The 12,315-nt window shown below is 43.6% G+C and overlaps 1 protein-coding gene across 1 annotated transcript in view; it reads left to right on the top strand.

Moving 5' to 3' along the window:
* The first annotated feature begins 524 nt into the window (after nt 1–524).
* Nucleotides 525–12,315, top strand: part of Fbxo32 (F-box protein 32) — a 32,713-nt gene continuing 20,922 nt past the window's right edge. Inside the window, exons 1-4 of the mRNA XM_076835899.2 lie at nt 525–946; nt 6,991–7,103; nt 7,900–7,949; nt 9,071–9,163. Coding sequence (XP_076692014.2) covers nt 831–946; nt 6,991–7,103; nt 7,900–7,949; nt 9,071–9,163 — 372 coding nt within the window. The 5' untranslated portion in view covers nt 525–830. The remainder of the gene's footprint in view (nt 947–6,990; nt 7,104–7,899; nt 7,950–9,070; nt 9,164–12,315) is intronic.

Raw genomic sequence — 12,315 nt, 5'->3', positions numbered from 1 at the left:
GTCCCCTCCTCCCGACTCTCCGACCCGGGATCCTTACGGGGGGCGGAGGGGGGGAATCCTAGCCAGGAGAGAGGACTGGAGGCTTCGGCCCCTGCTCTGCCCCTGGTTGCACTGAGCCTGGCCCCCGAGAACTGATCTCCCTGAAGGGCTCGATCTTGATGCTCTGGGAGGGAGGTGACCGGTCCTCCTCCCCACACCTGTCCTGCAGTGTGACCTAGGCGCTGTGCCGGCCTCCGCCAGCTCTCCGCCAGCCCGGGAGCCGCAGGAGGACGGTCGCGGCATCCCGAGCGCCAGGCCTCGCTGGGGCTGCGGCAGCTACGCCCTGGGGGCTGGGAGGGGGCGCGAAGGTGCCAGGGGACTGAGGGGTGGTGGAAGATCTGGCCTGGCAAGGCAGCCTCAAGTTTTCACGGGCGCGCGGTTGTGCAACGGCGAGTGGAGCGGGAGCCGCGGGCGCTTCAGAAAACTAGCCGAGCCCATAAACAAAGCCACGTGGCCTCGGGGAGGGGGGCCGGGCTAAGAGCAGGCGCTCTTCCGGCAACAAAGAGCCGGGGCCAGCGGCCCAGGATAAATACTGTGGCCCCGACAGCCGCGCAGCACTCCCGGAGCTTGACGCGCCGCGCGACCCTCCCCAGAGACAGCGCCCTCTGAGAGCGCAGGGGACCGGCTCCGCACCCCCAAACCCTCAACCCTCCACGCCAGTGCCCTGCACTTCCAGACATCGCGGGCCTTGCACCCGGAGCATCCGCCCGGGGAGGCTGGTCTCCGACACCGCCAGGCCGGTCCAGTCTATCAGTTCGTCCAGTCAGTGGGTGGCGTCCGCTCTCGGTGCCATGCCATTCCTTGGGCAAGACTGGCGATCCCCCGGGCAGAGCTGGGTGAAGACAGCCGATGGCTGGAAGCGTTTCCTGGATGAGAAGAGCGGCAGTTTCGTAAGCGACCTCAGCAGGTGAGGGGACCCTCCACCTTCTAGCCAGGCAAACCTGACCTGGGCTGACCTGGGGCGCACAGGGCAGATGAATGAGGATAGGTTGGGCTGGGACAGGATGAGGAGGTGGGCCCTGTCCGAGGGTGTGGGAGTGGGTTGCCCGGACTTCTGCAGAAATCGCCAGAGCACTGGAGACCCGGGATTTGGGTTCTCTCACTACTGAAGTCAGCTTCTCCGTGTGGACATGACTTCTTACAGAACCCTGGATCCCTCTGGAACCTGACAATTGCAGATCTTGTCCCCAAACATGCACGCAACTCAGGCACCTTCTGCCTTTGGACACCATAGACCAAAGGCATTTGCGCTTATGCAGGCGCGGGCGAGTGGGCTGTGCGCCTTTGATCGCCGGGGTGGAGGGGCTCGAAGTGTCCAGTCGCGTTAGTCATAAGTCTGGTGACGATTGGACGTGGGTCCCATCGTGAGCGCCCCCACGCTCTTCCCACGCACAGGCGACGGCGGAGCGGGCAGAGAAAATGAGTAATCTGGAGGGGCGGCCAGATGGTCCCTGGGGCAGCAGCCTTGCTGGGCGGACTTCCTCGGTGATGGTAATGTCTAGAGGCTGCTCAGAGGCAGACGATGAAACCCACAAACCCCGTTTTGGGGGCAGACAAAGCACTAGCCACCTGTTTTCTAAGTGGCCCTTTCATCAGTCTTGGTACAGTGAGCACACTCCCATTTCTAGGGATGCCTGCCAGCTGCAGAAAGACCCCTGGGGACTTGAGGTCTCCCCTGAGTTCTGCCAGGCTAGCGGAAAATCTGAGGTCCTCTGAGTTCCATGCTCAGCTTCGTTAACACAAATACAAAGAATAACTTATGTGGCCCTGAATCAAATGGTCGTGGGACCACTTGAATGTTTGAGAACAGGATACGGGATTGTCGATTTCTCAGAGGGATCCTGGGTTCTGAAAAGAGTCATGTTCACTTGGAGAGGCTGACCTTGACCAATAAGAGAAATCATTTGACTAGTGAAGAAGGTGATGAAAGCTGATGGGGGTGGGGAGGGGCTGCTGCAGCTGAGTCACCCTTGGGTGTCTTTTCCCATTGCCTTTGGTTAAACCACTGGCCCCTACACCCTTAAATTGACTTCAGTGGAGAGTTCTGTAACTGGGCCAGGTTCCTGCTGACTGAGATTTACCAGTGGTTGTTTGGATAAAGGCTGAGCAATAAATTGTAAGAAAACTATCAAGAAAATGTGATTGTTTTGGCAGCTTGACCTCCAGAGCCTCCCATTTGTTCGTGATTTGTAATGCATCAAATTCCCTTTGTCCATGAATGAAGAGAAACAAATTATTTAATGCTGAGATCTGTCAGTAGAGACAAGAGCATATTAACCTTTATGTTAGAGATGCTTTGAGGCAGTCCCAGGGGAGTTGGAGAGCACAATACAGAAATCTTATTCACAGAAAACTTTGTTTGCAGAAAAATAAAGGCAACTGCTGTCACCAGACTATGCCTAAATTATTCTCCCTCCACTAAGTGGGAAGGGGATAGAGTGGAAACTTTCTTCCTCCCTCCTTATCCCTGAGGAATAATGATCTAATATTCTGGGACTTTCTGCATAAAAGTTGAGATTCTTTCTAGGACGGTGCAGTAGGGGTGCAACCAGCTTTGTATCACTTTGTCTCACCCAAATACAGTTGTAGGGTGGTGGTTGATTCTGTTCAGCAGGAAGTGTTAAAAAATGGGGAGCCTGCAATTCAATAACTGCTCCTTGAGATAAACTGGTGTGCTCTCCTCAAGAAATAGTGACACCTCCCCTCTCCACAGTATGGAGAACTTGAAGCTGTTTTAAACTCCCAGATGTTTAGACTAAGCTGGGATCAGGTAGCTTCCAGGCCCCTTTGTCCCTTTGAGGAACCTCCTCCCAGTTTACACCTTCTGAGCTCCAGCTGTCACACTCAGCACTCATGGTTACTGATAGGAGCAATTGATACAGTGCCCACCTGTGCTCCTCTGATGAGTCAAAGTTTGGGAATCTTTGTGTAGTCTCCCAGCAAAACAGCTGGCTGTTTGTTTGCAGGGTATTTTTTTTCCAACAATTGTAAACAACCCCTTCCTTACTTAGCAGAAGAAGTCTACCAACTTCTTAAAAGCAGTTGGCCTTCTGAGGTCTCAGTTGGTAATCTCAAATATCTCCACTGTTTTCCGTCTTGGTTTCTCTGTGATGTCAGGTTTGGGCCCAGTGCCTGGCTATGCAGGTGAGGTTGAATGCCTTCTCCTGTTCTGAGAAAACAAAAGGAAGGCCCTCAAAGAAAAGGTGGGGGACCATAAACAGGACTACAGAGGTATGGGATCCTTTTTCCATTCTCAAATTCCAAGTACCAGTCTGTGAGCTGCCCAATAAGAGCAAGGAATGAAGGGTGCATTTGATGGTTCTTGGCCTGGGGTTATTTTTCAATGTTGACCATTCTTGTAAGCACAGCACTCCTGTTCTGGACTCCATTGGCTGCTCTGTGGTCCAGGCCCCTGTCTTCCTCCAAAAAAAGAATGTTACAAATCCTAGGGCAGCCAGGTGCCTCCCAAGACCATGAAAGGCTCTGAAAAATTTAAAGCAGAGCCCCTTCTCAAAAAGTTGAAAGTATGTAAGACATAAGAAGAATGGCAAGTGTTAAATTTGGTGGCAGTTTAAAATTTCAAGGCAAGAGCTGAGCATGAAGTGGTCTGAGCCAAGAATGCTTCAAGGAAATGGGGTTGAGGGGACCATACTGCCCTCCTCACCACCATCACCACCACCAACATCCACCCCCAGGATGAGTAATGTTGGTTCTATTTTCCAAGCCCGCACTTCTGCAGCTGAAAACTCACTTGACTGTTGCTTTACTGTGTAGCTAAGTCTAGACCAGGAAGTCGGAAGTTTGCCTTGGTGCTCTGGATAAAAATAATAGTTAAGATTTTATGATGCTTACTATGTGCAAGACACTATACTAAGAGCTTCATACACAAGGCTGTTTGTCTCACAGAGTAATCTGGGACTAGCTTTTGGTCATCTGGATATGTCTTACAGAAAATTAGCATCGAAATCTCACTGGCCTTAATCAAGGCTATGTAACTACTTTGGGGCAGGACATGACTTTATTATTTGGTTTTTATTGCAAATGAAATAAGAAATGGGGTTCTATTTTTTTCCAATACCCCCTTTATCTGTTGCTAATGTGGTCTTATTTATAGTATTATTTTGACATCTTTCCACCTTTTCTAAAGTTGTCTTAGAGTATCTTGGTCTATGTTTGATGATGATGTGGGGCTGCACAGGGGAGATACTTCTTATTCTAGGCCTGGGTCTATAAAAATCAAGATAGTAAGAACTGACTACAAAATAGCAATATCCCGGCTATTATTATTGAATTTAGTAAAGAAAGCAATCTCCTTAAGATGGTTTTGTTAATTTTTTTTTAAATAAATGCTGTGATTCCTAAGTGGTGGGATTTGTGTGTGTGTGTGTGTGTGTGTGTGTGTGTGTGTGTGTGTTAAAACTTTCAGTTGTAATTTTCCATTGGCTTTGCATTTCCTTGAAATTCGACATAATTGAATCCTCAAAATAGCCTCTAACTGAATATATTATTGCTTAAAAGAAAACATATAAGCAGGCAATGTAAACAAATACCATGACCCTTCCTTCCAGGCCTACCTCCGGAATTCAAAACCTAATACCAAAGGAGAAGTATAGCGTTTCCCTTTGGTTAAAACTTTTCTACATCCTACAGTGAGAGAGCATCATCAATTATGCAAAATTCCTTTTAATTCCCTTTTGAAATGAGTCACTCAGGCTTAAAGCAGGCTCTTAGTGCTTCTGTGAGGGCAGCAAATGCTTGAATTCCCTGGAAGAATGTTTTCAATTAGAGAAGAATGAGATGAAATATAAGTATTTACAGTTTCTAAGGAATGGTCACAACCTGTGGCCCAAGATCTGCAAAGTTTCTGCTGAACCTTAATTGAATGATGGAGACTAAGATAGCTTCATTATATGGTTCCCCATACACGGAATTTCTAATGTAGGTTTTTGTTGTTTGGAAGGGGTATGTATGTGCACATATACGCAAGCAAACTGTCTTTAAAAATGAGCCTTCATGTGGTATTTTTGCACACAGAATGTTCTAGTCTTGCTTTGGTACATCACGGACCCCTTCAGCTTCCTTCTTTTTCTCTTTTCCCTAGCTTTGAGTAAAATTTCCTAAGTTAGCCTCAGGGACTCAGAGTTCTGTTGTCGTTGTTCTACCCCTTTCTTCCTGCTGACCTTGGAGGAGATAATCCACTGGCCAATGATTTGTACCCCTTCTAGTAATGCAAGTGGACAAACACACGCTCACATGTTACACAAAGCCTGGCCCAAAACATCCACCCTTGGCTTGCTTAAGAAAGTGCCTCTGACAGAGGACATTACCCTATCTGAAACCTAAAAATATCCTGTTTCCCTGAATGAAAAGGAGAAGGCTAAGACATTAGGAAACTCAATAAATGGTATTAAGTATGCTTTTGAAAAGGAAGATTAACAAATTATTGATGATCCACCACATCTTGGGTCTGGAAAAGTTATGTGTCATATATTACTAGGCATTGCGGTGTAAGCCTGTAAGATACTTATTATATTAATTGAAGTGGGACTTAAGAGACTGTCACAGCAAAGACACTGAAAACCATTTCAAACCCTCTCTCCTACTACCTTCACAAAGCATGGCGTGGAGTACAGGTGGGCCTCATTTGACCCAACAGATGCAAGTCTAACATGATATAAATCAAAGCACATTTTAAATCAGCAGATAAATTTGAAAAACTGAAGGACTCTAACATATTGATGATGTCAAAAAAAAAAAAAAACCCTAATTGATGTTTTACTGTGATTGAAAATCGTACCTTGTGTACTTCATGTGCGTTGAGGGAGTTATAGAACCTATCTTTTCACTGTAGCTCAATATTTCATCCTTTCTGAGGAAACTATTTAGAGATTCACTTTGAGGTCACCTAGCCAGGTGGAATAGAACCTGTCACCCCTACCACAGCCTGCTGCAGGAAATGTACACCTGGCCCCAAGTTGAACCTGCCCATCCTTTGATGACATGTGAATTGGATAGGTACACCTCTGTATCTTTTCAGACCTTCTAAATTTATGAATTAAGGCTTTACCTTGTTTTAGTTAGAACCCAAGGTCTTCACCTTGTAGCAGGATGCTTAGTTTTGGTCAAGGAAACTAAACAGCTAACACTGTACCCTAGAAGTGGAATTCATATGTCATATTTTTGTAAATGCAGTCATTTCTTAAAGATATGATGGGACTAGGGGTATGGCTCAGTGGTAGAGCCTGGACAAGACCTTGGGCTTGATCCTCAGGCCTGCAAGAGTAAAGACATGACAGGCTCATAATAGAAAAATGGGCTTGGGTATGCCTTAAGTGGTGGATTCCATGGTAGATGAATTATATCTCAATAAAGTTGTTTTAAAAGAAGAAAAAGCAGGTCTGGAGTTGTGGGTCAGTGGTAAAGCACTTGTCTTGCACATGTGAGGCACTGGGTTCGTTCCTCAGCACCACATAAAAACATAAAATAAAGGTATTGTGTCCATCTACAACTAAAATATATATTTCAAATAAAAGAAGAAAAAGCAGCAACTTGGAGGAGCTGCCTTTGGAAAATGTAGGCACTGTACAGTACAGTGATACCAGTAATGACCCTTCCCCCATTTGTGGCTTTTGTTTAAAGTGACATTGTAGTACCCTGCACTGCCCTTAGAGAGGGAAGTACTGTGTATCAAATGACAATGGCAGGCCTTGTTAGAGGATTCAAAAGAATTAGAAGCCCCCATCCCTGCCTTCCACACAGAGGTGACAGTATTTCATCCTAAAAAAGAGAAGTCTATGCCTGTGTGGACTTCTTTTGAGTAATTATTTTATTGTTTTCTCTTGTTTGAGAAGCCTGTATGATTGTGTTTTATGACCCCATGTGTTATTTATAGAAACAACTCATGTTAAAGTATAGCTGTCACAGCTCATCCTCTTGTCTTGTTACCCATAGTTACTGCAACAAGGAAGTATACAACAAGGAGAATCTTTTCAACAGCCTGAACTATGATGTTGCAGCCAAGAAGAGAAAGAAGGACATACTGAATAGCAAAACCAAAACTCAATGTAAGCCATTTGTTTTTAACTTAAGAGGAAAGTTGTTTGAACAGAGTTATCATTGGTTCTTGGGGGAGAAAATTTCCACATCGAACATCAGACATCACAGAAGTTGCACCCAGAAATCTGACTGTGCATTTTGCAAGCAAGATCAACTTATTCTTTATACTCTTCTTTATAAGTTATTTGCTATTTAGGGTGTTTTTCCCTGTGTGTCACTTGTATTTGACATAGGCCATATAGTTATTATACCGTGATGCTGTCAGCTAAATCAATTCCAGCAACTACTTTTATTTGGAACTGTGTTTTGAAGCTTTGAAAATAGATTTTTTTCTCTTTCCTTGTATAATTAATATTTCTAGATGCTCTAGTTATTAGCAGAGGGTATAAAACTCTATTAATAAACATGAATTATTTTAGTTTATTCCATTTCAACTGCATGTTATCTGTTGTACTTTTATGGATTTATGTAAGTTTTAGGTATAACATTTAAAACAAACTTATACTTGGATATTAGATTTTCTTTTAATTTGGGGGTTTGTATACTAAAACTGACTATTGACGATTTTAAATGCTTTAGACAAAGAAAATTATAGCTACAGTATTTGTATGCTGCAAAAAACTCAGCATTTGTATCCTCTTAGATTGTCATTAGAATCGTCGTCGTCTTCTTTTTTTTTTTTTTTTTTTCTTTTTTGAAACTTTTTAAGCTTTGGAATAAATGGGGAAAAAAAAAGAGTCAGTTTAAAATCTTGAGCACGTGACCAATTTTAAACAAGCTGTGTTTTGTTTTTTGTTTCTGCAGATTTCCATCAAGAAAAATGGATCTATGTTCACAAAGGAAGTACAAAAGAGGTGAGCACTGACCTGTTTATTAAACCTCATGCCTAGCTTTACACCTCCCTGAAGGGGCAGAGAGAATCAGGCAGCAGCTTTACCTCCAATCCTGCCATCTTTGGTGCATATGGTGAAGGCCAGCAGCCTGTGGCCCAGCCAACCATCAGAGTTTGGGACCACAGGGAGACAGAAGCAAAAGCCATTAAGTGGACTCCCCAGTAGTCCAGTGAAATAACATATGTAAAAATGTGTTATAAAGATGAATGTATCCGTCTCTCAACTGTTTTATGAAGCAGCTCTGGATTTTTCCTGAGGATGGTACCTCCTGTTATTCTAAGATCTCTCCAGACATTGTTATGGGTTAGTCCTGCAAGGGCTAATCACTAAATCTAATAGAAGTTTCCAGAGCCTGCTCAGCATGATGTCAGAGGAGACAAGACAGTGCATTCACGACATCTGTATGGCACTTGACAAACCATTTTGTACCGTTTCTCTCTGCACAGGCACTTGCTCAGACAACTAGGACACAAGGCAATATGGCAGGATGATGGGATTTCTATCGCTATTGGGGATCTTGGAAAACTTCTAGTTCACTCAGTGTTTGAGGCCCAGAGAGGGTCAGAACAGACCACCCAGATATGCAGAGCAGAGCTGGGACTGTGAGCCAGAGCTCTCGACTCCCAATGCCTTGTGGATTCATAGGCAAAAGATCAAAACTTCCTTTTACTTCCCCTCAAAGCCTTTTTTAAAAGGTGCTATTAGTGTGAGCAGATTGGTGCCACAGTTGACACAGGTGCATCTAGTTCTCTGGGGAATGTATCACAGTCACTTGCCATTGTCATCTCCCCATCATATATTCAGCTTCCAGAAATATTTTCCCAGACTTGTATGCAGAGAAAAAGAGCCCATATGGTTTAAGTCATGAAAGGGACATTTCTCATGGTAGTCCCCAACAAAAGCAACTGCCAAACACATCACCCTTCTTAGTGGCCCCTCCAGGGACTCATGGTGCAGGAAATACCAATGCCCATGTTCCCTAAGACAGGCATCAAGCTTGTTTGGTAGAGTCCAGTTGGATTGTTCCAGAGAACAACCTCTGCATGGCAGGAATAACTTCTGGGTCTTTGTTTTACATTCAGCGCCATGGATACTGCACCTTGGGGGAAGCTTTCAACAGACTGGACTTCTCAACTGCCATTCTGGATTCCAGAAGATTCAACTACGTAGTACGGGTAAGTCTCAAGAGCCCAAAGCTTATCCAGATTCTCATGTTGAATTGTCTGTTTGGGTTTCCTGAAGTAGTTTCCTCAGAAGACAGCAGTTCAGGACCCTGAGTGTTTCAAGGCAAGCAGAAAAAAGGTTCCCAACCTCCCTCTTCAAGGTCTTAGATGAGGATGTCCTTGAGATCGACCCTGACATACAGGGACTGCCATACTCCTTCAGTAAGTCAGTCTGTTCATGAGCCGGTCCCCTCAACTGAAAATTCACTGCAGTCCCTTGAGCCCACCCAATGGACAAATGGGAATGTGTTGCAAGTAGCAACATGAGCAAGAGCAGGAACCAAGCCCTAATATACTTTGGCTTGTTTTAAAACCTTCTGCATCTGATTGTCCCTTTCCTATTCTGCTTTGGCTGACTCTGAGTGACCCTAAGAAATTCTTACTTGAGGACACAAAACTGGATAGGTTTACAGCATCTCAATGTGGCCTTCCATGACTCACTTCCACCCCCATGCCCATGTGACAATGGCACTTAGTCCCCTGTCTACCTAAATCCTAAAACTGCCTGTTGACATCTATTGATTTCCATTTTAAACTTTATTTTAGAAAAAAAATAAGTGAGTTTTCACAATTAATTAATGAATACTACTGGGATTAAAGCAAATAAGCTGACCATGACTTCCAAGCCATCGATTCTTTCCATTTGGGTGACTGTTGTTGTTATTCCCCCTGAAGGTCCCTTGCCCATTTTTGTTGGTGGCTCACCAGGGGAGATAGCAGCTGTTTGGGTTTCAGGCTTTGAAGTAGGAGGGAAATTTCCCCCTGTGGGTGTTGCTTGGTTTGGTTTTTATTTTCTTTTTCTGAGTTGTTGGGCTTCTCAGTGCTGTGTCACAGAGTCAGATGATTGCAGAAGCTCAGCCAGAGTGATGACATTCAAGCCTCTTGAGGCCTGATCATTCACCTGTCATCTGGGCAGATGCAAGCTTGGCCGTGCAAACTGACCTGGTCAAAACCCAGCCTGCAGGTTAGAAGCGCTGAGTGGAGCCCCTGAGGCATGTGCAGATCAGTACACTCCCAGCTAAGCCCTGTTTCCAATCTGTGAAAATAAGAACCTTTCTTGGGTGAGATGTTTGTGTCATTCAGCATGACTCTGCCAGTTTAAGGAGGTCACCTAGTCCTCCTAGTGCCTGCAAACTAGTCCAGGCTGGTTGGAAACAGGCCCAGGGAGATCTTGAAACTTCTGTTGCTAAGAATACGAATAGTTTCCATCTTCTGTGTTAGAGGAAGACACCTAGATCTGATATCTTGCTACAGACTGATCATCAAAACCTTTTTAGATGGTTTTTCTTCCTACCTTTATTTTCTTTCATAAAAATAAAATAAAGTGAAGGAATATGGACCATAATAGTGGAAATATAATTTCAGGCAACTGTGTGCAGTCTCAATTTTTATCCTTGCAGAAACCCAATGAAGCGTAGGCACTTCTGCAAGCTTCATTTAAACAAATGGCAGGCAGGTTAGCAAAGTAAATGACTTGTCCAAGGTCACAAAGCTACAAAAGAGACAATATCAGGATTTGAAACCTGGGCAGTGTTAGGGTCCATAAAGTGTTATGATAAATTCCATATAAGCCAAGGATTTAAAGTAAAATGTCCTGAAGTCAGGTCCTAAATCCTCTGATTTTCACCTGAAGACTCATTCTCCTCCACTGTAAGAGGGACTAGCCCCAATTTTATAGGGTAGCTGTGGAAACACTGGGATATATTATACATGCAGACCACAATCCACCAAAGTCAGCTTCTAATATTTAATATTACCTGCTTATCAAAATTATTATTGATTCCCTATAAAATGCCTTTTCAATGTGGTTGATAAAGATGTATTTCTCCTTTAAAAAAATAGTAATTGGGTAATCTGGCACTTGATTAAAATTTGGCACACAGAACTTGTGTCTGATAGTCTGGTTGTTAGATACATCATGAGTGCATGCCTTTAAGTAATCTTAAAGACAGAAATTACTGAATGCTTTCAAAGTTAAACAGGTTCAGAAATAGTAGAAAAACATTTCTGTTTTGGAAAGAAAAATATTTTTTTCCCCTTCACTGTTAGAGGCCTCTGTAATTTGAGAAATAATATGTTATTTTTATAGAGAACTTAAAACATTTTAATGATAGGCACTATGTTTTGAGGTTTTTTCTTCTTAGGAACTCAATATACTTCTCATATATTTTTCTTATCCTTAAACCAACTCTGCAGAGTTACTTGCCAACATATTATCCCTGTCTTACTACTTGGACCTAATGGTGGTTTGATGCCACGATGATTGTTTGGTTCCATTAAAGAGCTAAGCCAGTTTTCAGGGCCACTTGGGGGAAAAAAGGTTTAAAGTTTTTAAAGCCAAAGTACATCTTTAAATTTTCCTATATTCAGCTGGCATGACGACACATGCCTGTAAACCCGGCTTCTTGACAGACTGAAGCAGGAGGATCTAAAAGTTCAAGGCCAACCTGACAACTTAGGGAGACCCTGTCTCAAAAATTAAAAAAAAAAAAAAAAAAGCTGGGACTGTAACTGACTGGTAGAGTGCTTGCTTGTCATGTGCAAGGCCCCAGGTTCACTCCCCAGGACACACACAGTTTTTTTATTTTATTTTTTAACTTTTTTTAAATTTTTATTTATTTATTCATGTATGTATTTATTTAGGTACTGGGAATTTAACCCAGAGGCACTAGACCACAAAGCCACATCCCAGCCCTATTTTGTATTTTATTTAGAGACAGGGTCTTACTGAGTTGTTTAGTGCCTCGCCATTGCTGAGGCTGGCTTTGAACTTGTGATCCTCCTGCCTCAGCCTCCCAAGCCACCGGTATTACAGGCATGCACCACCGCATCTGGCTTTGTTTTATTTTTTTAATGTTCATGCTGGCTGTCATCTTCCAAAAAAGAGACATGCAGTGATAATTAAAGAGATGGTCAACACTGCTGCTTCAAAATGCTAACATCTCTATCAGCATGAAAATTTCATGGAATTTTGGGGATCTGAAAAAAGTTTGTTATAAATTTTTAAAAATTTTTAAATGACATCTGCTTGTCATTTTAATTGGCTTCAAACTATGCACAGTGTCCCTGCTGCATCACCTATACTCCCCCAATGAATTAAACAC

This window comes from Callospermophilus lateralis, chromosome 16 (assembly GCF_048772815.1).
Source record: "Callospermophilus lateralis isolate mCalLat2 chromosome 16, mCalLat2.hap1, whole genome shotgun sequence".
Lineage (NCBI taxonomy): Eukaryota > Metazoa > Chordata > Mammalia > Rodentia > Sciuridae > Callospermophilus > Callospermophilus lateralis.
This window is presented reverse-complemented; position numbering and strand designations above follow the sequence as displayed.